The sequence below is a fragment of the Oncorhynchus kisutch genome, linkage group LG18 (assembly GCF_002021735.2).
Source record: "Oncorhynchus kisutch isolate 150728-3 linkage group LG18, Okis_V2, whole genome shotgun sequence".
NCBI classification, from domain to species: domain Eukaryota; kingdom Metazoa; phylum Chordata; class Actinopteri; order Salmoniformes; family Salmonidae; genus Oncorhynchus; species Oncorhynchus kisutch.
Window position 1 is genome coordinate 25,172,629 of NC_034191.2, and position 25,310 is coordinate 25,197,938.

The 25,310-nt window shown below is 43.7% G+C and overlaps 1 protein-coding gene across 1 annotated transcript in view; it reads right to left on the bottom strand.

Moving 5' to 3' along the window:
* Window positions 1–306: 306 nt before the first annotated feature.
* The window catches only part of LOC109909449 (sacsin), a 32,270-nt gene continuing 7,266 nt past the window's right edge, over window positions 307–25,310 (bottom strand). The window contains exons 4-10 of the mRNA XM_020508486.2: window positions 21,587–21,677; window positions 21,361–21,446; window positions 20,739–20,850; window positions 20,404–20,550; window positions 18,775–20,257; window positions 18,527–18,618; window positions 307–14,638 (exon numbers count right to left, since the gene is read on the bottom strand). Coding sequence (XP_020364075.2) covers window positions 3,063–14,638; window positions 18,527–18,618; window positions 18,775–20,257; window positions 20,404–20,550; window positions 20,739–20,850; window positions 21,361–21,446; window positions 21,587–21,677 — 13,587 coding nt within the window. The 3' untranslated portion in view covers window positions 307–3,062. The remainder of the gene's footprint in view (window positions 14,639–18,526; window positions 18,619–18,774; window positions 20,258–20,403; window positions 20,551–20,738; window positions 20,851–21,360; window positions 21,447–21,586; window positions 21,678–25,310) is intronic.

Below are 25,310 nucleotides of genomic sequence, written 5' to 3' on the forward strand. Positions count from 1 at the left end.
AGACAAAATAGTCAAACATGCAGTATTTCCTGGTCCATGCCTATAGTCACAGAATGCATGCCCATACATTGGGATACTTGTTACTTCTCCAGTGTTTCTGTACTTAATTCCTGTAGCTGTTATAACAAATCCTTTAGTTACGCCATTACAGTTCAAATAAAACAAAATATATAACATATATATATATATAAATAAATAAATGTGCCAGCAACTGTACCTTTAATTCTTTAATATATTCTCACTTTTACGGTTACCATTAAGTGTATTTTACTGGTTATGCATTATATAGAAGAAAGGTTGAGTCAATTTATTTGGGGGAATTTATTAACTATGGCACTGCATACATCAAGATATACATTTTCCCCTAGTAAAGTTTGTCAAAAATCTATTAAAAGAATTCCCTTGGCTGCACACCTCAGGATTATTAGAGGTGTAATAAGACAAACAGATATCAAATTAAAAACATGAGCAACAGTATGTGGACACCTGCTCGTCAAACATCTCATTCCAAAATCATGGGCATTAATATGGAGTTGGTGCCCCCTTTGCTGCTATAACAGCCTCCACTCTTCTGGGAAGGATTTCCACTAGATGTTGAAACATTGCTACGGGGAATTGCTTCCATTCAGCCACAAGATGATTAGAGAGGTCGGGCACTGAAGTTGGGCGATTAGGCCTGGCTCGCAGTCAGTGTACCAATTCATCTCAATGGTGGTCGATGGGGTTGAGGTCAGGGCTCTGTGCAAACCAGTCAAGGTCTTCCACACCAATCTCGACAAACCATTTCTGTACGGACCTTGCTTTGTGCACCGGGGTATTGTCATGCTGAAACAGGAAAGGGCCTTTCTCAAACTGTTGCCACAAAATTGGAAGCACAAAACCGTCTAGAATGTCATTGTATGCTGTAGCGTTAAGATTTCCCTTCAATGGAACTAAGGGAACCATTATTCCTCCTCCACCAAACTTTACAGGTGGCACTATGCATTCAGGCAGGTAGCGTTCTCCTGGCATCCCCCAAACACAGATTAGTCAGTCTGACTGTTAGATGGTGAAAGCATGATTCATCACTACAGAGAACGTGTTTCCACCGCTCTAGAGTCCAATGGCGGTGGATTTACACCCCTCCAGCCGACGCTTGGCATTGCACATGGTGATCTTAGGCTTGGGTGCGACTGCTCAGCCATGGAAACCCCTTTCATGAAGCTTTCGACTAGCAGTTATTGTGCTGACATTGCTTCCAGAGGCAGTTTGGAACTTCACAGTGAGTGTTACACTATTCAGCACCTGGCGGTCCCATTCTGTGAGCTTTTTGTTTGCCTACCACTTCACCGCTGAGCTGTTGTTGCTCCTAGATGTGTCCACTTCACAACAACAGCACTTACAGTTGACCAGGGCAGCTCTAGCAGGGCAGAAATTTTATGAACTGACTTGTTGGAAAGGTGGCATCCTATGACGGTGCCATGTTGAAAGTCAATGAGCTCTTCAGTAAGGCCATTCTACTGCCAATGTTCAACGATGGAAATTGCATGGCTGTGTGCTCGATTTTATACACCTGTCAACAACGGGTGTGGCTGAAATAGGCAAATCTACTCATTTGAAGGGGTGTCCACATACTTTTGTATGTATAGTGTATCAACAATATGCTGCCAGTGTATTTATAGTCCCAAAAATCATGAATGAATATTAAAACACGAAAAGAGTAAAGAAAATTGACAAAAACAAGCACCACACAAGGATGCCACCTGCAATATTCCTCTAATATGAACAGATCAGACAACCAAATGAAACAAAGCTTGATTCAACTTTGGCAAAATATAAGCGTTACATTATCTATCCATTGAACACCATGGTTCTTCATTACAGTTAACTACTTATTTATCACGAGTCCTCCAAAAACTACCTGATATATCATGGGGCGGCAGGGTAGCCTAGTGGTTAGAGCGTTGGACTAGTAACCGAAAGGTTGCAAAACCCCGAGCTGACAAGGTACAAATCTGTCATTCTGCCCCTGAACAGGCAGTTAACCCACTGTTCCTAGGCCATCGTTGAAAATAAGAATTTGTTTTTAACTGACTTGCCTGGTTAAATAAATAAAGGTAAAAAAAAAAATCATACATACTCATCAGTATACAGATAATTACAGTAGATGTAGTGTACAATTGTGCTCCTAAAAGACGCCATTCAAAGTCTGATAAATGGACAAAGTGTCCAGTGGAGAGACATTAAATGATGATAAATCATAATCTAAAGTATAGACATATGAAACCTAGATGTACTGTAACATTAATCATTTTCCATTCAGTCTATTTCTCCCAATCTGCTGCGGTGTCACAAACACTCTACAAGTGCAAGTACCGGAGGAGTTTTCAGAAAGTGCTTTGGCCATTTACAAGAAAAGGCTATGATACAGAACATTTACAACTTATTAAAAATAAATATTAACCAACCAACCATCAAAATATAAATTAATTCTGTTTTAAAAGTACAAATATTATTGTAATTTTGTTAGTTAATTTTCAGATGTTGCAAATAGAACACATTGCATGACAACAGTGACAACATGAGAGAATTGGCTAAAATCAATCAATTTGACTCTTTAGATGGTAACAAAGAAAGCACAGACAAATGGTTGTCTATGGCAGGAAAAATATACTTGTATAAAAGGTCAAGTAAAAAAGCAGCATAGTTGTACTCAATTATCTGACAGCAAATATATTCAACATGGGACTTTGATTAAAAAAGTATTGCTGGGGCAATTGTATGTACAGCATTGCAGCTAAAGATAATTTGTGTCTTTGTAAAATGGTACATCCACGTCAAATTACTTTCAGACAGCTTGGTGTTAGGATATGAAGAGCCATTCATGTATACATTCTGCATTGGCCACAGAACCAATTGGCTTACTGCATATCTAAGCTGCCAGCTGGATACTTCATTTAGCCTCAAAACAATAATATACATATTACTATTGCACACAGCCACTATAATCTTCTATTGTTCAGAGGATCTATGCATATTTTTTTTATTTAACATATCTGATATGTTCCAATACCATGGCAGAATTAGATTTTTTGCTGCACAAAAGTTTCAAGTTTGATGATGATCCGTGCTGTACATTCCATCACCCTCATTGCCACCTCAGACGTGAATCTGTCATTGGGGATCTGAGGAAAGGGTAAGAGGTCAGGATAGCGAGTTCTTAGGCTGTCCACACCATACCCCTCCAAGATGTTGACATCTTTCGCAAGTCCTGCTAGCTGTGGGTTGTACTCTTCCACTTTCTGTGCCAGTGATGTGGGTTTCACATCCTTGTCTGACTTTCCTCTAACAGAATAGTCAGCAGCTATCAAGGCTAGTTTTGTAGCCAGGTAGCATTTGAAACACACCCACTCATTGGCATTTTTGTGAAGGTCATTCCGTGCAGAAGAAAAATTGGCTCTTGCTTGCCTGAGCCACCTGCGGGCTTCCACAGGATTGCCAACAGACTTGAAGGTCGGGGGCACAAAGAAGCGATTAGAATGTGACGAACCTGCATAAGTAGTGAACTGTTCCCGGAACTGCTGTTTCTCAGACCTATGGCTTGTTGCCTCTTGGTTCCACGATGAGTAAAATCTTTGAAATGAAAACTTCTCTGACTGGAAGCGGGTGGAAGATGTTGAGAAAGTTCTCCTGGATGCTCTGTCGGTGTTCTGCTGATCTGTCAGAGTCTGCTTCTCCATCCTGTTGATTTCATTCTGTAAGTGCTTGAAGACCTCTGTAGCCACGTCTAGATTCTCTGAATTCTTGTCCGGATGCCACTTGAGATACAACCGGCGAATTATCTTCTTCCTTTCCGTTTCAGCGAGCTTCCAAGCTTGCTCAATAACTAAGGTCACATCTTTTAGGATTTCTGGCAATGCACTAAGTCTTATCTTTTTGGGAGATTGTTTTGTGGGAGGGACTTTGTGATTTTCCTTTCTAGTGAAAAGGGGAGGCACCAATCGTGGACCAGGACCAGGAGAGCGACATTCTGGGGGGGTTGTTGGAGTCGATGGGGCGCTGCTGTCTCGGATATGAGCACTTTCCTCTTGTCTAGAGAATTTGTATAGATCAAGAGAACTGACTATTTTGTACTCCGAATATCCAATGTCAATTTGGAAGCATTTCCCAAGGAAGCTTGGGTTGTCCTCTTCTTCTTTCTCCACTTCTTGAACAATGATGGCATACGTGTACGTGGGCTGATATCCGCCATAGACATCCCCTCCTTCAGAGTCCACAAGGTAACCCACATATTCTCCTGGGTAAAACACATTCATTGGATCCATGAGGAGTATATGGTGTATCTCAGCTGGTATGGGTGTCCCAGGGAGAGGAAGCTCGAGTTTTGAGGGCTCTGTGGAGTCATACTTGACGCCAAGGTTGTCCAGCTTCTCTGTGATTCTGTAGATGTCGTTACAGCCCAACATAGCAATTAGATAGGAGGTGTCAGATATCAAGTTGTCTGTTGCAGATTTAAGTGTCATCGCCAGCGCTAAGAGAAAATTAATGTCTTTGCTGTCTGAGTGTTGGATGTACAGATGAATAACAGCTGTACCATACCTTTTCAGGAAGGCAAGTGTTTCACTCCGGCTGTGTGGGATAGGGTTGCAACCTTTGACTCTTAGTGTTGTCTGGAGTTTCTCAAAACAAGACACCTTCAAACCCTCACAAAGTGCTTTGCACAATCGTATGGCTTTTTCCTCATTCACAAGGAATGCATTGTCATTTTCATGCTTCATTATTCGTATCAGTCCTGTGATGAACTGTTCTGATGACAGTAGAAGCTGAAGGCGACCCTGAAGGGAACAGAGAGCTCCAAACTGGCACATTTTTGGAGAGTCCTCATCCAGCTGCTCCTCAAGGATACTACTCAGGAGTCTTGGCCTTAGCTTCTGTGGGAGCAGCATGATCAGCTTTGTGTGGAAGGAATGGTCCTTGCCAAGATAACACTGACTCATGTCCACAAGCATCTGAACGCCTACATTACCCTGAATTCTGCTCTTGTAGTGTGGGGCATCGTCAAACACTAAACTGTTGGATTTGGCTAATCTACCATCGTGACTTGGCAGGTAAAATATCAAATCTCTGAGGCTCTCAAGGTCTTTGCGTATCTGAACTGGCTCATTCTGTAGGCTTTTGAATAGCCCTGAGACAGCCCTTTTCACAGTTCTCATTTCATTCGGATCGAGCTGCTTACCCTCTGAATTTCTGTGAATGCGGCACAGCACTTCAACGTATTGTTTTGTTGATACAACATCCTCTGTGCCCAAAAGCTTAAACAGCTGATGAAAGATGCCAAGCTCTAGTGGTAGTTTGTATAGGTACGGCTTGAAGTCCGATTCATTGTCCAAGTTGATGACAACCTCCTCTGGCTTTAGAAGTTTCCAGCCCTCCTCAACCATGATGAAACTCACCCCTCGTAGCTGGAAGCGAAACTCTCTTTTATCTGCATTGAGAATTTCGTAGGTGGATCTCAAGACTTTGTTTCTTGTTTTCACCATATCATCATCAGGATTGGATATGTTGCAGATATTTTTGCAGTTGCTTATCACTTTGTCCAAGGGGGGTTCCAAGTTGACACTTAACATGGTCAGCACTAAGTTCAGTTGTTCTTGGCCAGTCAGCGTGCTTCCCTCCTGGTCTTTAATGGCTACTGGTGTGGCCTTCTCTGGGAGAATGGGACATGATGTCCATAGTAATTGAATGATATCAGTTTGCTTGAATTTTGGATTGACTTGAGACCCACTGAAACGTATCAGAGGGAGAGTGCCATTCATCTCTTGGAATTGAGCATGGAGCCGGATCAGCTCAGTGGGTGCACGCTCAGGACAAAGGAATGCTATCATTGACAGCTCTTTGAGGAAAGCGCCAACCAATAGGTCTGTCCTCTCATTGAATATGTGGTTAAGGAGAACATCAACAATCATTTGGGCTTTTTCTTTGGACCAGTTCTCTGTCTGAGCTTTGATGCTGACTTCTTTTGCATACTGGAGAATTTGCTGCTGAGAGACAATGTGTTTGAGGCCTATATTCCTTAGGAATGTGATCCATGAGGTGAGAAATGCTGTCCCATTTTTTGGCTTTGACACTTGCTCAACCTTCTTGAAAAAGTCATTGGGTATGAATGTTTTTGGAGGGAGCATCACTTCGAACACCTTCACTGTTTGATCATAGAACATTTTGGTAGACTTGAGTCTGTTTGTGTAGTCATAGATGAATGACAGACCTTCTAGTTTCTCATACAGATGATCCTTCATCCCACATGACTCCTCCATTGCCATAAGTCTCTCCTTCAGATAGACAAGGTGCTCAATTCTGGCATCGTATGACAGGTTGTCAAACTTTGGTAGGAGATGCCTCAGGTAGACTTCCAGATCATCAATTGGGCAACATCCAAGGAAACTGTACAGTTCCTTCAACTGTGGATTGTCTGCGAGAAAGGCGAAGGATGTTGTGTGAGCCCATTTTTCCATATCTGCAGAGGGAATGCTTTTTGTCAGAACATAGCATGACCCAAAGTTTGCAATGCTGATGTATCTGCCACTGACTGCTTTAAAGCATGGGAGCAGTTTCAGAGTTTGAGCGTCCCCTTGGGTGAGATTGATCAAATTGCAGTTGAAGTACAACAGAAGAGCCTCAAACTCTTTGTCAGTTAAACTTCCTGTTTTGAAAGCTGCCGTCTGAATCATGTACTCCAGTGCTTTCAGGATGCTGGAAGGATTGTCTATGTTTGCTGTATGCTGTGCCAAAAAAGGCAGGACAGGATTCTCTTTGAAGCATATTTTGTTGATGGCAAGCTGAATGCATCCCCCTTTCATTAGGATGTGAAATATTTTGTCATTTTGCCCATTTGGAAAGATAGCTGCGCTTATCAAACTCAGGGGTAGTAACACATCGTGATCAGGGACAACCAACTTGTTGCTTGAAACCATGAATTTTATTCCTGGCAGCAAAGCCCAGTCTTTCAGTTGGTCGAGTACAGTCTCAAAATTGGGTTTGATGCCTGCCTGTTCTTCCTTGACTGCAATGTTCTCACTGATGAAGTGCCACGCACCTTTCAGCCAAGACTCACTGGCATAGCTGTCTCTCCACTTCACAAGGATCCTTGTTCTGTATTCACGCGGTAGAACAGAACTCAAAAGTTCCCCGAAACTGCTGATGTCGAAGACCTTTGCAACACCTAAATTCATCAGGATGTTGTTGTACTTCATGTATAGTGTGTTCATGAACAGCTCTTTCCTTGATGAGACCAGTTCATGGTGTGTTGACAGAAACTTTGGTTTCTTGGAATCAAACACCTGGAGTATGTTGTCCATTGTCATCATCAGTGGTAGCCCCTCTATGCTGATTCCATCCTCCTCTACGTCTTTGAAGCAGTAGTCAACCAGAAGCTTCAGGCTGTGGAAGAGCTTGTAATTTGACTGCTGGAGTCGACAGGGAAGTTTCCCAACTTGGCAAGATGTGTCTGGGGACGAGAATGTGAGGAGAAAGTTTCGTACATCCTCTGGGGTAACATAGCTCACGGGAATGCCTGCATCATCTAAACAGATGTAAAGACTGGCTGTTTCGTCACAACTGTGGACCAAGTTGAACCCCACATCCGAAAGCAGGGCCTTGAGTCGGAAGACATTTTCTGCAACAGACTTGCGTGAGGAGATGTTGTATTCTGAGTTTTTCAGATGTTGAAGTTCATCTTGCAGCAGATTGTCAAAGAATGCACGACCTTTGTTGGCAGAGGATGTGTTCACCCAGGAGATGTATACGGCAGAGTGCATGTCTGTGTTGTCAATGTGGGGAGCCCTAACGACAGGAAGGAGACGTTTCAGGTCAGCATGAATGCAGGTGTACACTGCTTTGACAAGACAGTACCAATCTGGCTGGATGTCAAGTCTGTTGACTGGGAAGAAGTACAGGAATTTCCTCAAAGTGTCTTTGACAATGTGAATTGGTGTTCCCTGTAACACAGTCATGGTGGGATCAGGTCCCGGGAAGTATCGTCTTTTCAGCTGAATCAAAAGCTCCACATAGGCAGGAGCTATCAAAGATGTCATCAAGTTGTTGTTCCAGTCACTCCTCACTCCTACTCCATTGTCATCTCTCCATAGGTTTCTCCTGGCAGAATCTAAGGCAAAATGCCCATTAACATGAAAGGGCAAGCCAGTCTCCAAGGAAAGGGGCAGAAAGCAGAATGCTCTGTGGGGCTTCTTGTAGTTGTGGCTTACACATGCAGCCACCCCTCCACGTGGAAAGAGAGTAATGTCTTCATTTTTGTGGGCTGAAATCACACTCTTTGAGACTTTCTCTATGCAGGAGAAGCCAGATCGATTGCAGACCATCCAAGTTGTTAGATTGCCATCGGAGTCCTCTATATCCATTGAGTAGGTTATCTGCTGGACTGGGATTTGAGTGAGCTGCTTCTTTTTTGTCACACTATCCACCACTGAGGCATGAAACTGCTTGCGTTTTAGACGGTCACCATCTGTGATTTTAGCAGTCACAGAGTATAGCACCTTTAGGTCACCTGTAGCTTTCTCTATTTCACAGATGGAAATTTTCTCCATGTGGTTGAGGAACATGAGGAGTTCTGCCCCATCGGTTTTTAGTTTATCCAGAAGGTTTTGCACCATTCTGTCTGATGCAGGAACAGAGCTGATCTCTGATATTTTGGCCATTTCTGTTGAGCGTATGGGGAATCTGAACATTGTGCATCGCTCTAGCCTGAAATGAGATCCCAGGTAAAGATTTAGCACATCAGAAAATTGAGATCTAAAGTCAGAGTCCAAGTCCCTAAACATTCTGCCAGGACTAACAGATGTCGCCCCGGGTGCAAATCGTGCATGTGGATCGAAGATGCAAAGAATGTCATTGTTTGAAATGAAAGACGGGCAGTCTGTGATGTGATACACAGAGTTGAATCCTATGCCATATTGTCCAGTTTTACCAGGATTTGCTTCTTTTGTTCCTCTTCCTAGGTTCTGGATTCCTCTGACATCATCCTCAGTGAAAGGCTGATTGTTGTAGACACAAAGTGATGGGCCTTGCATTGGCAACCATTTATCATCAAATATTCTGTCTGTGGGGTGGATTCTTGGATCAAAAATAAAGTAGATTTCAGTGGCTTTAGCATCATCTGCATTCTGCAGGAGCTCCTTTAGCATTTCCTTCTCTGATGGGTAAGCGTTGAGGATACTTTTAATTCTACTTGTGAGTTTCTCTTTTTGTCCAAACTCACTTCCAAGTGTAGTGAAGCAGATATTTGAGGCATACCTTTCCAGGGCTTTGTGACGTTTGGGAACTGCTCCTAATTTCACAGCAACCTCCCTTGGAATATCTACATGGCAATATTTCACAGTTGTGTCTCTGACTTTGATCCAAGGACAGTCATTGTAACACAGGGACTTTGATGGCTGCAGTGTAAGATGGATGTCAGGAAGGAGAATTTCCCCGTAGGTAGCTTGGCAGAATTCTTGGTTTTTGTCTCTGATTAAGCCCCATATTCCTTCACTAATGATTCTGCGAGAGAGCTGAAAGTAATCCTCAGAGAGGGCCCTTCTCCCACACTCCTTTTTCACTAATTCAAGGACTGCTGAAAAGTTCTCAACTGTGAAGCTTGACTGAACCCCAACATTCTCAAAGAGCTCACGGCAACTGTTTCTGTACTTGTTGGGAAGCTGGTAGAGATATGGTGCTGCATCAAAGTTCTGGTAGAATGCAACTTTGGAGGGCTCAACATAAGTGTTCTCCACCAGAATGGAGCAGAAGGTTTTCAGCTCCTCATTGATCTGTGTCTTTGCTTTGGCATCCTGGAGCATTTCTTCATGTAGGTATTTGTAGCAGGCATTGGTGATATTTTCCTGATACAAAGTAACTCCGTCAAATGACTTAGCAAGTTCCTTAAGTTGACTGACAACTAGTCCAACTGTTGGCTTTCTTATCAATCCGAGAGAGTCTTTTACTGCCAATGTGATTGTGCCGCACCCTTTGAAAGATGGAGAGTTCTCATTAAGGATAGGCTTTATCAAGCACACTGTATCCTGGTGGTCAGTCGTAAAAAGCTCTTTGGCAGAAAACATGGTGGACGGGTGGAAAGTATTCCCATGCCATGGTAGTGAAAACCCTGCAGGCTTTGTCAGAAATGGAAGGAACTTTATGTCCTGTAGCTTCTCCAGTAGTTTACTTGCTCCCGAGTCTGTCATTTTCAGCTTCTCATCAATGAGACTGAGAATAATGCTGCTCCGAAGACATGCAGCAGTGTGATCATTTTCATTTAGATCGAACACAGATTCTGCACGTTCAATCAAATCCTTCCAAGAAAGGTCATCTTTGACCATTCCCAGCTGTACTAGCTTGACCAAGCAGACTGGATTCATGTAGTCTTTTGAGGTTCCTTCTGGAAATCTTCCATCTTCAGCGTTGTACAGTTTTGCAACTCTTCCTTCTGGATGGATTAGTCTGGATGGTATGACTAATTGATGAGTGGGGCCAGAGCATGGGATGCATGGAGTCTCTCTAAGAATTGATGCAAATTCATCCAGTTTGCCATTCAAGACATAATGCATTAGTGGGTCACGAAGTTCTTTGTCGATGTCTTGAATATGTGGGAAAAAGACATCTAAGAAGAACTGCTTTTCAGTCAGGGTGTTCTCTATCAGCTTCCCTTTGCATCCAGCATCATCAAAACCTTCCTTGACCCAGTCAGGCAGCTCAACAGCACAGAGGTCTTGCGAGCTGCTCTTCTTGAGGTATTTTAGGAATATCTTGAAGGCAGCAGGGCCAATGTCTGGTCTACAGAGCAAGGAGTCATCTAGGAATCTGACGTACTTGATTGATACCCAGGTTTTGCCATCTGAGAAAACTTTTGCATGGTCCCCGTCACCCCCTTTGGCGATCTCTTGGTAGACTCCTTGGCTGATCACTGTGAAGTCATCGTGTACTACACTTGGATCAGGCCATGCTACATAGTAGCTGTAGTCAAGCAGTTCTCCACTTTCTGCCATTGAACGCAGCATACTGAGTGCTGCTAGGTATGCCTGGACAATCACGTGTCTCATGAACACTGAGTTCCAGTGTCCTTTGGTGTCTGTCTTCCAGATCTCTTTGCGGTTAGATGTCACAGCAAAACAGCCATTTATGTGGACTGGCAAACCTGTTTTGATTCTGAGAGGTAAATAGCAAAACACTTCTCCTATCGGGTTGATGTGGTTGGTGTTATCCTTCACTGTCCATTTTCGATTATCCTCCTCTGAGAGCAGAACAGCTACACCCCCACAAGGCACTAGTCCAAGTCGTTTTCCATTCTCACCGAGTGAAAATTTTAGAGCTTCGGTCACATCCATACATGAACAAATGAGCCAGTTTGTGAGATCAACTGCCTTTTGGGGCATTTCGTCTGTGAGTCGTCTGTTTTTTCCGTCTTTGGCAGCCATTTCAAAGTACGAGGAAGGATCCTCCTCTGAACCTCTGAAAAGGGGTGACTGGAGATCAACTATGCGCTTGAACACATTGTGAAACTCCTCCACCACAATGCGTATGATACAGCCAGATTTGGGAGTGTCAGCAGGTACCCTGTTGGTGGCTGCCACCTTTTTCATGACTTTTGCTGCAGATTTCAGAATGCTCAGAGGCCCATATGCAGCTTTGGATGACCATACACATTTGTTGATAGTGACAACATCCTGTGCTGCTGCTGGATTGGGCTCTTCATATTTCAGGTACTTCAGTACCATGGAGCCAACATGCTGAGTGAAGAGAATGAGCCGGTGGCCACATATGCTGAACTCATCAACAAGGGAGTAGATGTCTGGGGTGTTGTAGTAGACACTGCTGATTTCACTCACTGATGCCTCTTGCTCAGTCCTGAAGGGGAGTCTGAACAGTGTTCCATCGTACTTGTATGGAGACTCTTGTGCAAGAGGAAGTTGGCAATTAAAGACATTGATGAAGGGTTTGAATTGATTGGGGAACTTTCTCAGCCGTTTCTGCTGTTTGCTCCAGTTGATCTTAATTCCCGGGTTTGACCTGTCTTTAATGTGCTTGCTGATGTGGTTGATGTTTGGATCGAACATGATCATGAACTCTCTGCTCATTATGATGGGGATGTCGGTGATGTGATAAACTGAGTTGAAACCTAGGCCAAATTTGCCAACTTTGTCTGCCTCACATCTCTTCATTGACCCACCTAACCTTGTTATGTTCAGAAAGTCAGTGTCAGAGAATGTAGAGTTGTTGAATGACCATAAGGAGGGGCCATGGCATATAAGCATGCCAGGGTCAAGCAGGTTCTCTCGAATGTCAATATTCTTCCTCATGTCTATCAGGAAGCTACACTCCGTAGCACTCGCATCATCAGCATTCTGAAGAAGTTCTTTGAAAATATCTGCGACAGATGGATATTCTTCTAGAATGTTCTTTATTCTCACTGTCAGAGGCTCCCGTTGGCCTGATTGTTCAAAGCCAAGGTTTTCTGGGTTTATCAGTCTCGTACTCAAACAAGGCACGTTCAGCCATTCTGCTGTTTTCATGGGGATATCATCATGGACTAAGATAATGGGCTCTGATGTATCATCAAGCAAGTCATGTAGATCCTCCACTTTAATGTCACAGTAGGTGCATTCATGAATGGGTTTCATGGCCAGTTTGCTTGGATCCTTGTAGCAAAGGATTGGTACATGCATGTCAATGTCCACAGAAATTTGACTGTTATACAGCCATCTCAGAATATTTATCAGGAGGAGGAGATCATGCTTACTTTCCTCTTTAGTAATTTCTTCATCACACCTTTGCCTTACTGTTTTGATCACATCGAACACATGGCTTGGGACAACCTCTTCTACCGAACCACAGAATTTGAAAAGTTTGTGAAACTTTGCAATGGTTTTTGGCAAAGAGTACAGGTAGGGTTGCAAATCAAGGTCAGAAATGGGTTTTAGAACTGTGTGACTAGGTGATGAAAAGGTCTTGCCAGTCCACACCCAATCAAATGGCAGTGACTTCATTGCCTCTCTTGCATCTTCAAGGTGTGCTTGCATGAAGTCATAAATCTCAATAAGGATCTGTTGGAATTGATACCAGTCTTCTGTGGTAAATGCTTGAGATCTGTGCCAGTCATTCACTGCCTTTAAATGCTGTAACACTTGATCAATCTGTGGCTCTATAGATAACTTCAGGGCCTTCTTCATGCCGGCAGAAGTGCGCTCCACAAGTGCAACTGAAGAGCCTACCAACACTGCATGGGATATATCGCACATTTCTGAGAATGAGCAGATGTTATGGGTGTCTCCCATCCAGGCAAGGGACTTTGGGTAATTTACAGGTCTGTCCTTGCAAACTGGCACCCATTTCAGTTTTTTCAAGGAATTCTGAGCTTCTGAAGACTTTACCAGCTTGGTTTGTCTATTCAGTATTTGCAGCAGTGTTTTCGCTTTCTGTATAACTGGTTCCCATTCTGGCTCATTGCCACCCTGCAATTCCTCAATCTTCTGTGCCACCTGGAGTACATCTTTTTCGCTGAGTTGTACTTCGTTTTTCAGTCCAAGTTGTCTCAGTGAATGTAGCATATCACGAGAAGATGTATATGTACTTGTGGGAAACCTATTATTTTCCTCCATGTAGAAAAGATTCTGTAAAATCTCCAGCTCAGGATCAAAAAGGTCTGTAGTTGCAACAGTTTTCCCTGCAGATGTATGAATGAACTTTAGAGCCGAAAGCCATCCAATCACAGCTTTGTTTTCATTCTTTAGGAATGACAGATGCTTAAGGGCCCATAGCATGATCTTAGTGATATCCTCTTTTGAGTAAAACCCTTTCTCCATGTCTTGAACAACCAACTTCAAGCAGTCAGTGGTCTTCACCTGTTCCACGTTCAGAATCTTAATGAGGCGAATGGATGCCTCATCACTGCAGCCCACAACATTGATGGATAGTTTGACGTCTGGTGGATACTTCGCAGTATGGTGTAAAGCCCTGGCTCCTCTCAGTGAGGTATATGTTGGGATGCCTTTCTCTGAACAGGGCCCTACTTTCTCAAATATTGTCAGCTCCAGGAGGATACGCTTCTCTTTCTCTGTGATGTCAGACAGTCCTGCCAGGAAGTCCCTCAGTGACACTTTCTGTTTGCTAGAGAAGGATGAGACCAGGCTTGCCACTCTCTGGGTTGACGACCTGTCCATGATTTGCAGTAGCATACTGGGAGATGAAGGATGGATGTAGTTCTTCAACAGAGGATGCTGCAAACACAGGTCCAACTTTTTCATCACTACTACCCCAAGTTTTTTCATGATTTCAAGAAGGCTTTCAGAAATTAGGGCCTCTTGCTCATCCACAATGATAATAGGGGATGGGGTTTTGAGACGATGGAGCTCAATTGAGTCCACACTTTCTTCAAGGGGCACATTTGGGATCAATGGCATGTCTTCAAAGGTACTAAGGTCATCAGCAAAGTTTATATATAGATGCTTCCAAACCATTTTAAGCCAAGAGTGTGTAGGATGCTTCTTCTCTCGGTTCCCATGGTCCCACTGGACTGTGAAGTCTCTGGTAGGCCAGACTGTTGAGAGGATCTCCTTTATGAGTCGAGCTGACCGTTCAGGAGTTAGCACTTGTACCTGAGTGCAGGGTCTTCCTGTAGAAGATACAAAAACGCAAGTTAATATAACCTTAATGATGACTTTCTCAATGACAATTCATAGGAACTTCATATATATAGCCCAACGTTTCATTTAACAATGTTTGTCCTGCAGGTATTCTAGGTGATTTATTAGCTTTACTGCACAGCCCCAGGTTCATTCCCATCAACACCACATGTATCAACAAGATAAATTCGCATTTTGGACCTGGAATGTAGTAGGGATCGACAGGGCATTAGAAAATCAAGTAGAATCATATACACTGCTCAAAAAAATAAAGGGAACACTAAAATAACACATCCTAGATCTGAATGAAATATTCTTATTAAATACTTTTTTCTTTACATAGTTGAATGTGCTGACAACAAAATCATACAAAAATTATCAATGGAAATCAAATTTATCAACCCATGGAGGTCTGGATTTGGAGTCACACTCAAAATTTAAGTGGAAAACCACACTACAGGCTGATCCAACTTTGATGTAATGTCCTTAAAACAAATCAAAATGAGGCTCAGTAGTGTGTGTGGTCTCCACGTGCCTGTATGACCTCCCTACAATGCCTGGGCATGCTCCTGATGAGGTGGCGGATGGTCTCCTGAGGGATCTCTTCCCAGACCTGGACTAAAGCATCCGCCAACTCCTGGACAGTCTGTGGTGCAACGTGGCGTTGGTGGATGGAGCAAGACATGATGTCCCAGATGTGCTCAATTGGATTCAGGTCTGGGGAATGGGCGGGCCAGTCCATAGCATCAATGCCTTCCTCTTGCAGGAACTGCTGACACACTCCAGCCACATGAGGTCTAGCATTGTTTTGCATTAGGAGGAACCCAGGGCCAACTGCACCAGCATATGGTCTCACAAGGGGTCTGAGGATCTCATCTCGGTACCTAATGGCAGTCAGGCTACCTCTGGCGAGCACATGGAGGGCTGTGCGGCCCCCCAAAGAAATGCCACCCCACACCATGACTGACCCACCGCCAAACCGGTCATGCTGGAGGATGTTGCAGGCAGCAGAATGTTCTCCACGGCGTCTCCAGATTGTCACGTCTGTCACATGTGCTCAGTGTGAACCTGCTCTTCATCTGTGAAGAGCACAGGGCGCCAGTGGCGAATTTGCCAATCTTGGTGTTCTCTGGCAAATGCCAAACGTCCTGCACGGTGTTGGGCTGTAAGCACAACCCCCACCTGTGGACGTTGGACCCTCATACCACCCTCATGGAGTCTGTTTCTGACCTTTTGAGCAGACACATGCACATTTGTGGCCTGCTGGAGGTCATTTTGCAGGGCTCTGGCAGTGCTCCTCCTGCTCCTCCTTGCACAAAGGCGGAGGTAGCGGTCCTGCTGCTGGGTTGTTGCCCTCCTACGGCCTCCTCCACGTCTCCTGATGTACTGGCCTGTCTCCTGGTAGCGCCTCCATGCTCTGGACACTACGCTGACAGACACAGCAAACCTTCTTGCCACAGCTCGCATTGATGTGCCATCCTGGATGAGCTGCACTACCTGAGCCACTTGTGTGGGTTGTAGACTCCATCTCATGCTACCACTAGAGTGAAAGCGCCGCCAGCATTCAAAAGTGACCAAAACATCAGCCAGGAAGCATAGGAACTGAGAAGTGGTCTGTGGTCACCACCTGCAGAACCACTCCTTTATTGGGGGTGTCTTGCTAATTGCCTATAATTTCCACCTGTTGTCTATTCCATTTGCACAACAGCATGTGAAATTTATTGTCAATCAGTGTTGCTTCCTAAGTGGACAGTTTGATTTCACAGAAGTGTGATTAACTTGGAGTTACATCGTGTTGTTTAAGTGTTCCCTTTATTTTTTTGAGCAGTGTATGATCATTTGCATCAAGACCATATGGGCTCAATTAGGCAAACAACAAGCATTTTATTACAAATATTTCTAGTTAATAGAATTTGATTAACTACAACACTCAAAAAATCCAAAGCACAGCAAAACATAACAATTATATTAAGTTACCATGCACAGCATGGCAAGCACAACACACACTAACAAGCTAATATTTAATAGACTCAATGTCACATCACAAGACTGCCATCAAATTCTACAATGAGTTCTAACTAAATGACTGATACACAAAGATTGTGCAAATTCCTGCAATGAGCAAAGACAAAGTGCGTTCCAGTGACATGTTAGAATTCACACTGCCAGAGAGACACACTTTTCTGGGAACTCACACAGCTAAACAAATACAAAAACATTATGGGCACTATGAAATGTGATGTTTTTCAAATTGGAGGGAAGGGAACATAATATTTCAAACGCTCCCGCCTCCACAAAGGTTCAGTCTTTATCAATGTTGAGGCAATGTTAGCTACTGTTCACATTAAATGTATGATACAGATTAGAGTTTGTATAGTGCCCATTAAAACAATGTATTGGTTTGGGTTAATGTAAAAAATGATTACAGGACACAACACCACATGTCAAAGTACCTACCTGAACACCCCCAAAGAAATTGTTGCACTGCAATTACATTTAAATTACATGTTTTAGACATTTAGGTTAGCACGTTGATAACTACATCCTCCAATTCCCCAAAATTAAATGATGTCACTATAGTTGTATAAATGTTATTTTAAAATGTAACTGTAATGGATTTGACTTTGATATACTAGCTTGCATTGATAGCAGAGGATACAATCAACCTGCCAAGAGACTGTGAGGACAAGGGGGTGATTCTGAGGATGAGTCCCCAGATCACACATGGGTGGCTACAGTGGCAGACAGTCAATGCCGGCAACAGCCAGTGTAGGGCAGCGATCATATAACATCGCCGAGGTAGGGGAATTCTAGTGTCTCTAGCTGAGGATCATACAGATGTCGTTCTCAATGGCTATGTGTGAAGGGTCTATTGTGTGAGAGGACCTTCTATGTGACCCACTTAATGAAGTGTAATGATAATTCAATCTCTGATGCATGTAGCAGCACCCAAGGCTGTGTCCTAGCTATGAGGTGGCAATGACAGACCAGCAGAGAGCCAGAGAGGTGTAAGGAAAATTACTTAGGCTTTGAGTAAAGTAGAAAGTTGGAATTCTGTCAACTCGTAAAATGATTCAGGATTGCAGTATTTTTCTGAAAGGCAATATTCCAAATTTCTATTTACAGAAATATACTGGATACAGTTAGAGCAACATATTATTGCCTCACTCCTTCAATCTAGCTACCACTAGCAGTCAGAATGATGGAGTGTACCTCTCTGCCCTGGATAGACCTTTCTACTGTTTCACAGAGAACTCCTAGCTCAACATGAAGAAAACTTCAATGCTATATTATGTCCAGATTACACACACTGTGAAAACAATGTTTGATTCTGAATTTATTTGTTATGTGGCGCTCAGGATGTGGACACGTTGTGTTCTCTGGACCGTGCAGCAAAGGGCTTTAATTGACAAATCTGCATATTCCCCCTGACTGGCTCCAGGCCCTTTTGGCACACTCCTGGTTGGGTATGGGAGCAAGCATGTCCAGGATCTGATAGCAGTGAACGGAATGTGAGTCACCCCCATCTGCCAGCTCACACACGCACTCAGCAGTCATAAATTATCTATCAGCAGTGCACCAGGTTTAATGTCCCCCGGGGGCAGCAGGGGAATGGGGTGACGAGGAGTTATTACTACCTGGCTACGAACCTTACACATCCCTCAAAGAACACAGGGTGAACTAGGCAGTGAAGGCAGTGAAGCTACCGTGTAACAATTTTAATCTGCTGTATGTTGAACTACAGTTTAGACTGCATGTCTTCTAGATTCATCAATTCTATTTCCTAGAATTAATGTTGGTGTCCAAATCTAATATTAGGATTAAGGTGGGATCCTCCCATGACTGACACACCCCAGACATGTGAGTGGGGGATTTACCTCTGCTTTTGGCTGCATCCTTCAGGCTGCTCATAACTGATGGTTTAATGCCCTCCAGTATGAATCGTCCCTCCAGTCCAGGGTAAAGAGACCTTAACACAAAACAAAGAGAGAGTACACACTTTTATATATTAGCTCACAGGCTGCAATCTAGCATATTGCTGATAGTCAACAATACTTGCATTCAAATGTGTTTTTTTGTGGTTTTGCTAAGGCATAGAGAAAGTCTGAGGACTTTAATTCTGTACCTGGGGTATTCTTCCGAAGCAATGTAAATTGCATCCTTATCACTGACAGAGGAGGAGAACGCTGCAAATGTCTCATCTTGCAAAGGCAGCAGCTCTAGTCCAATGAGGTCGCTGTAACCTTTGTCGCTGAGGACAAACTCCAGCAGAAGCAGCTTCTCCTGAGAGGTCCCTTTATGTTTGGCCTTCCTGATCACCTGCCGCACCAGATGAGGGGTCACCTTCTTCACAGAGGCAGGCCCCATTACGTATGTGTCCAGGACCGCGTCTACAGCGGCAGGCACCCTGGCCACCTGCATCCCTGAGCTTTGGAGGTAGCTGATCACCGTCTCTGTAATGTCCACGTCCATGTCCAGCTCTGAAAACACAGCCTCGTCCACCTGGATCCAGCTGTTAGTGAGAGAGTAGACGACCTGCTGCTGTAGCAAGTCATGAAACAGAGGCTCCAGTATGGGCTTCCAGCGAGGCCTGATCCGGTTGAGGTCTGGCCAGGCCCCGTAAGTACCTCTAGGGAAGAGTGGGAAGTCTTGGTCCTTCTTGGTTTGGATCCTCTTGATGGCCTCCATGATGAGGGTGAAGTAGGCCCTGGGGATGATGGTGACGATGAGGAGTTCGTTCCAGAGCGCTGCAGGGTCCCTCCACTGGTCCACCTCCCGCCATTTGATGCTTCTGCGATTGTCTGTGAGGCCAAAGAAGCCACTGACATGGACCGGCAGCCCCGTCAGGCTCTCCTCTCCAGGGGGGAGAGGCAGGAAGCAGAAGGCTCGCCCCAAGAAACAAGACGTGGCACCCTTGTCCTCGTCGATGCGGGTGAGAGGCAGGGCGATGCCGATGGTGGGGATGAACTTCAGGTCATCTGCCAGGGAGTCCAGGTCACTGCACAAGCCCCGGCCCCCCACTCCATTACACACAAGCCAGGTGGTCCTCTGGATCTCCTTGGCTGTCTCGTCCTGGGTCTCGATGTTGACCTGGTAGGTGGCGCACGTGACAGTACTGCTGGGCACTCCATTGCTGTAGCGGTCTGTGGCCAGTCCCAGGGTCTTTAGAGAGTTAGGACGCTCTAGCTTGTCTTCTGGGTTCTCTCCTGCTGTCACCTGGAAAAGCATGCGTTCTGTACCGTCTGACTCACGCACATGCAGGGAGACCTTCTGAACACTCTTGAGGAAGAGAAGCACCGTGTCAGCGTCGGCTTTGAAAGACTCGAAAAGCTCCAGCACCTTCTCTTTGTTGTAGATGTTGGCGCTCAGCTGGGAGGGCTTAATGCGGAGGGGGAAGCGGAACATAGTTCCAGAAAAACTGCCGTCCTCGATGGGTTTACCGGAGTTTCCAAATAAGCCGATGAAGGGCGCAAACTGGTCGGTGAGCTCTGTGATCTCCTTCATATCTGTCTTCAGGTTCCAACACTGCCCAGACTCATGGGCACCAAACAGCGTCTGGTGAGGGTCCAGCATGCCAATCTGTTCCCCACTAAATATACTGGGGACATCTGAAACAAACATTCAAACAAAATGTATTTATTTATTGATTAAAGGTAACTTAAAAAACGTGCACATTGAAGGATATATCAAACATAATACTGAATAATCACCTTACCCATTTGCAGGTAAAATAATATTTCAATAAAAGCCTCACCTGTTATGTGGTACACAGAGTTGAACCCAATACCAAATCTTCCAACTTTCAAAGGATCCTCTCTCTTTCTGCTCCTTGCGATCTCCTGAATTCCATTCCAATCTTCAGTCGTGAACACCGCATCATTGTACACATACAAGGCCGTTCCTAAAACCGAAACAAGAAATAAGATCATCCAAATAAGATCATAATCTTGATGACAGTTTTTAGATGTTTGCTGCTGCTATGGAAAAACCAAAACCATTTCTCACTACTCTGCGACTTTTCTTACTGAAAACAAAAATGTCCCTATATCTGGTCAGCTGAATAATCTGTGAGAATGAATAAAAACCTACCTTGATACTGAGCCATGTCATGTGACCAAAGTGACTCCACTCCATACTCTGTCTCATCGTACAAAAACTTAACCTCTGTGGCTCCAGCATCCTCAGCATTCTGTATCAGCTCCTGCAGAGAAAAACATTGAGATCTTTTAAAACAATATAAAAGCTCAGGGCTTTGTTTTGTGACATTAAGATACATACATACTGTACATGTAAATACATATGATACATACTGATATAAAGAAAGATGTTATGTGCATACAGGGTTTTGTGCATGTCGATATCAGTGCATTATCACACTATTACATAGTCACAGAGCTTCTGAACCATCATCTTCACGGAAAGGTTCAAACTTTAGGAGCCTTTCCTTCCCCCAGAGGTATTGCATCTTCCAGGGCAGTGTGAAATGAGTGGAACGTCGCTAGGTAATGAGCTTCCATTGTCTTCACAGTGAGAGTGAGTGTCAGGCCTATTTTCGGAACCAAACCAATGTGTTTTCCTATAATCACCTTTGCCTGGATGTCATACTACTAGGAATGGTTGTTCATCATCACCATCAATGAGTCCATGTGTTTGGCTACTATGGACTCTTACAGTAAGTTAAAGCCAGACAACATGAATACATTGTACTTACTTTCAGAATCTGTCCACCTTCAGGATACCTTCTTAGAATATCTTTCAAAAACTCGACCAATGGTGGTGTCGTCTGTCCAAATCTCCCTGTAAAAATAGCAGTGAAATAGAATGTTATGTGAAACATATACTACCCATGAAGAACTAAACTAAAGGATTATGAACACCTATGTGAAAAGTAAGAATGGATTCATCCCAGAACTGTTTCCAGTAATCTATTATCTTACCTCCCCCTTTCAGGCCCCTTCCCTCCAGTGTCATGCATACTTCAAGGCTTCCCATGGGCACCAGGGTCCCAATCTGTACTTCGTCATCCAGCTGAAGTGAGGGGAGACAGAACACACCATGAGTACTATACAATATGCTTGTCCTTAAGCTTTAGTAACTGCACTGGAACTGTAATTAACATCTTGTATGCAAAACCCTAAATATGAATGCTTCAAACGATTAATAACCTGACAAATATCTTGAATTGCACATCAGATCACATGTATTTATTCGCTGCCATATAGGCAGCCTATGATCATAATGCACAAGACCATTAAATTGAACAATCTTCACAGCATAATGAAGTACATTTGACTGTCAACCAGGTAAAATCTTGGGGTGGCGTTATTGCACAGGTGTTAGTGTGATACACAATCCCCCTCTGCACCTAACAGGATCGATACTGAACAGAGCAGGCTGGACGTGCACCAGCAGCAGGCAGGTAGGCTTACACTAAGACCATTATCTCTCGCTCTCCAAGGTGAAAACCCTCATCTGCAGCGTCACTTGCTTCGCTCAGCACTTCTGGCACATGAACAAGCAGTCCAGCACGACGAGCCCTGCTCTGCAAACCAAACCTCTCATCACAGAGGCCGTCTGACTACTCACATACTGGTACTGACTTGCTAATACCGATTGTCACTTTTTCTTGCTGGCCATGGTTTGTACAATATTGTTACTGATATGTAAACGATTAGGCTAATAGTTGAAATGAATGAGGATGGCGCCGGAGGAAATGGCTGCCGTTTTACAGGATCCTAACCAATTGTGCTATTTTGTGTGTTTTTTCACATTGTTGTAACTTATTTTGTACACAATGTTTTTATCACCATCTTTTATGACCAAAACCAGTTTCTGGATATCAGAACAGCGTTTACTCACCTCAAACAAAGATTTTTTCTTTAACGAGACACAGACTGCTACCCCTCGTCTTACCGGAGGCATCTGTTCAGTCTTGCTGATGCGCGGTCTGTGTCTATTTGTCAATAACAGCTGGTGCGCAAAAACAAATATTAAGGAAGTCTCAAGGTTTTGCTCACCTGCATATGGGGCATGAGTGGCATTTCCCGTATGGTGATGAGGATCTCCATATTGCCAATGTACGGTCCCTTACTAGACGTCCGCAGGTGTTATTAAAATAGGCTGATTCCACCAGATGGTGACTGGCTGCTTATTGCAAATTGACAAAACATCACCAAACGGACACGGACGTTTCTTGTAAATGGAAAAGACTTCAAAGATGAAACTTGGTGAGCACAGGTTTGGCCAAATGCACTTTTAGCCCAGAAACAAGATGGTGTCGAAGCCGCAACGCTCTGAGTTAATGCCCATTTTCTAGGATTAAAGGTGAAAAACGTTAATACAGCGCTAATTTGACCACTTCACATTAAAGTACATAAACCTACGGTGTAAGGAAAAAAAGAACCAGACATTTATCTATCGTAATTGACGAGAAATCATACAACGTCCGTTTAGTGATGGCTAAACAAATGTGCTTTTTTCCAAAAAGTTACAGATCCAGTTAAGGCGAATTTCATTAAGACGGGTTTCAGGTGCTCTATCTGATTTCTGTGATTTTCTGTACTCACCCACCCACACAGTCATTGTGGAGTGACACAGTGTGGGGCTTACTGACACAGCCTACAGCCTGCAATAGTTACCTGCGTTCGAACCATCAAAGAACCGTCAGACCTAGAGCTCTGAAACTTTATAAACCTGTTCTAGGTATTCAGTTGGTAGTGCACTGTGAGTTATGTGGCTCTAAAAAAGTTCTCATGCCGAGAAACAGCCTTGTCCATTTGCACTAACTTCAATTCATTTTTAACGTCGCAAAATTGATGTCACTTAAAAAAGTCCCAGAATTACAAGACAGCCTTGGACCCTAAAGTTTCTGTCCGATAGCTCTTTCAGAGAACCTGTAGCAATGCCCGGACAAAGTGAATTTTCAGCACTAATTAAGGTCGCTACTCGGGCTCTGAATAACCTATCGACCCAAAACTCGGGATCCGGGGTCGCCTCAGCTAGGCCTACACATAATGTCAGAAGAGGATCCGCAGCTCGAATGTAACTATGTTTTTTTTATGGTTTTAACAGAAGGCGCTATGAATTGTGGGCCAGCTCTGAAATATGTGATAGTTGGCTTCTAAAAGAGTTGAACAAAGTAAGCTTGGTGTCAGTAGGATATCTTATTGACTGATGGCTGACTTGATGGCTGTATAATATATTGGCATTGTACATTTGATATTATAAATGGACAGTGTACATTTCCAATGTATTTAATGAGGGATTTTCCATCATCAAATGGACAGGCTGAAATCAACACCAACGAGCGATGGAGAGGAACCACTATCACTGCTCGGCCATCCCGAGTTCAACGAGCCGGTCAATTGGGCATTTCTGCAGTATATTAGACCATGTCCAATTTGTGATGGTAAATGCCCATTGTAAGACATTGCAAATTTACAGCCGTGCACCTGGTAATTGAACAGGTTACCAGGAGCGTATTTTTAATATGGCTCCAAATGTCATCAGGGGGATATTTTTCAAAAACGACAGTCCCACTTCTCTCTCATTGCACCAACGAGCAATGGAAAGGAACCACTATCACTGCTCGTCCATCCCGAGTTCAACGAACCAATCAATAAGGCATTTCTGCAGTATATTAGACCATGTCCAATTTGTGATGGTAAATGCCCATTGTAAGACATTGCAAATGGACAGTTTACATTTGTACATTTCCAATCTATTTAAACCGGGATTTTCCATCACCAAATGGATAGGCTGAAATCAACATCAACCAGCGATTGGACAGTGTCCATCACACATATGCTATACTGTCAGTGTGAACATGCTCTTCTGCAAGTGGACAGTGTCCATTGCCAATGTATATCCATATGGACTTCCATTATGAAATGGACATGCTGAATCAACATTAATGAGAAATTCTTACTTCCTATGATCAAACATGACAAATAGACCTTCTAGGTTGATTCAGGGCTTAACATAGTGATATATATCATTTGGTTAGTATATACGACATTTGGACATTTCTTATGCCATTTGCCTTATGTCAGTTCACTGACTTTTGGGTTTGGAAGCCGATTTCCTATGATCATATATGACAAATGGATATAACATCCTGATTTGGTACCTTCAATACTTATATATTCCATTTGGACATTTTTATGCCATTTGGTCATGGTTCACTGATTTTTGTGTTCAGAAGCCGAATACATATATGATCATATATTGCAAATAGACAAAATATAGGCCTTGTGGACAAACTCAATAAAATAAGACAAATGTATGTCCATATGTCCAATCCGGACGCTTATAAGATATCCCGCTATGCCCTCAGACGAACCAACCAAACAGGCAAAGCGTAAATACAGGACTGAGATTGAATCCTACTACACCAGCTCCAACACTCGTCAGATGTGGCAGGGCTTGTAAACTATTATGAACTACAAAGCCAAGCCAAGCCACGGGCTGCCCAGTGACACAAGCCTACCAGACGAGCTAAACGACTTCTATGCGCGCTTCAAGGCAAGCAACACTGAAGCATGCACGACCAGCTGTTACCAGCTGTTCCTGACGACTGTGTGATCACGCTCGCTGTAGCTGTTGTGAGTAAGACCTTTAAACAGGTCAACATTCACAAGGCCTCAGGGCCAGACGGATTAT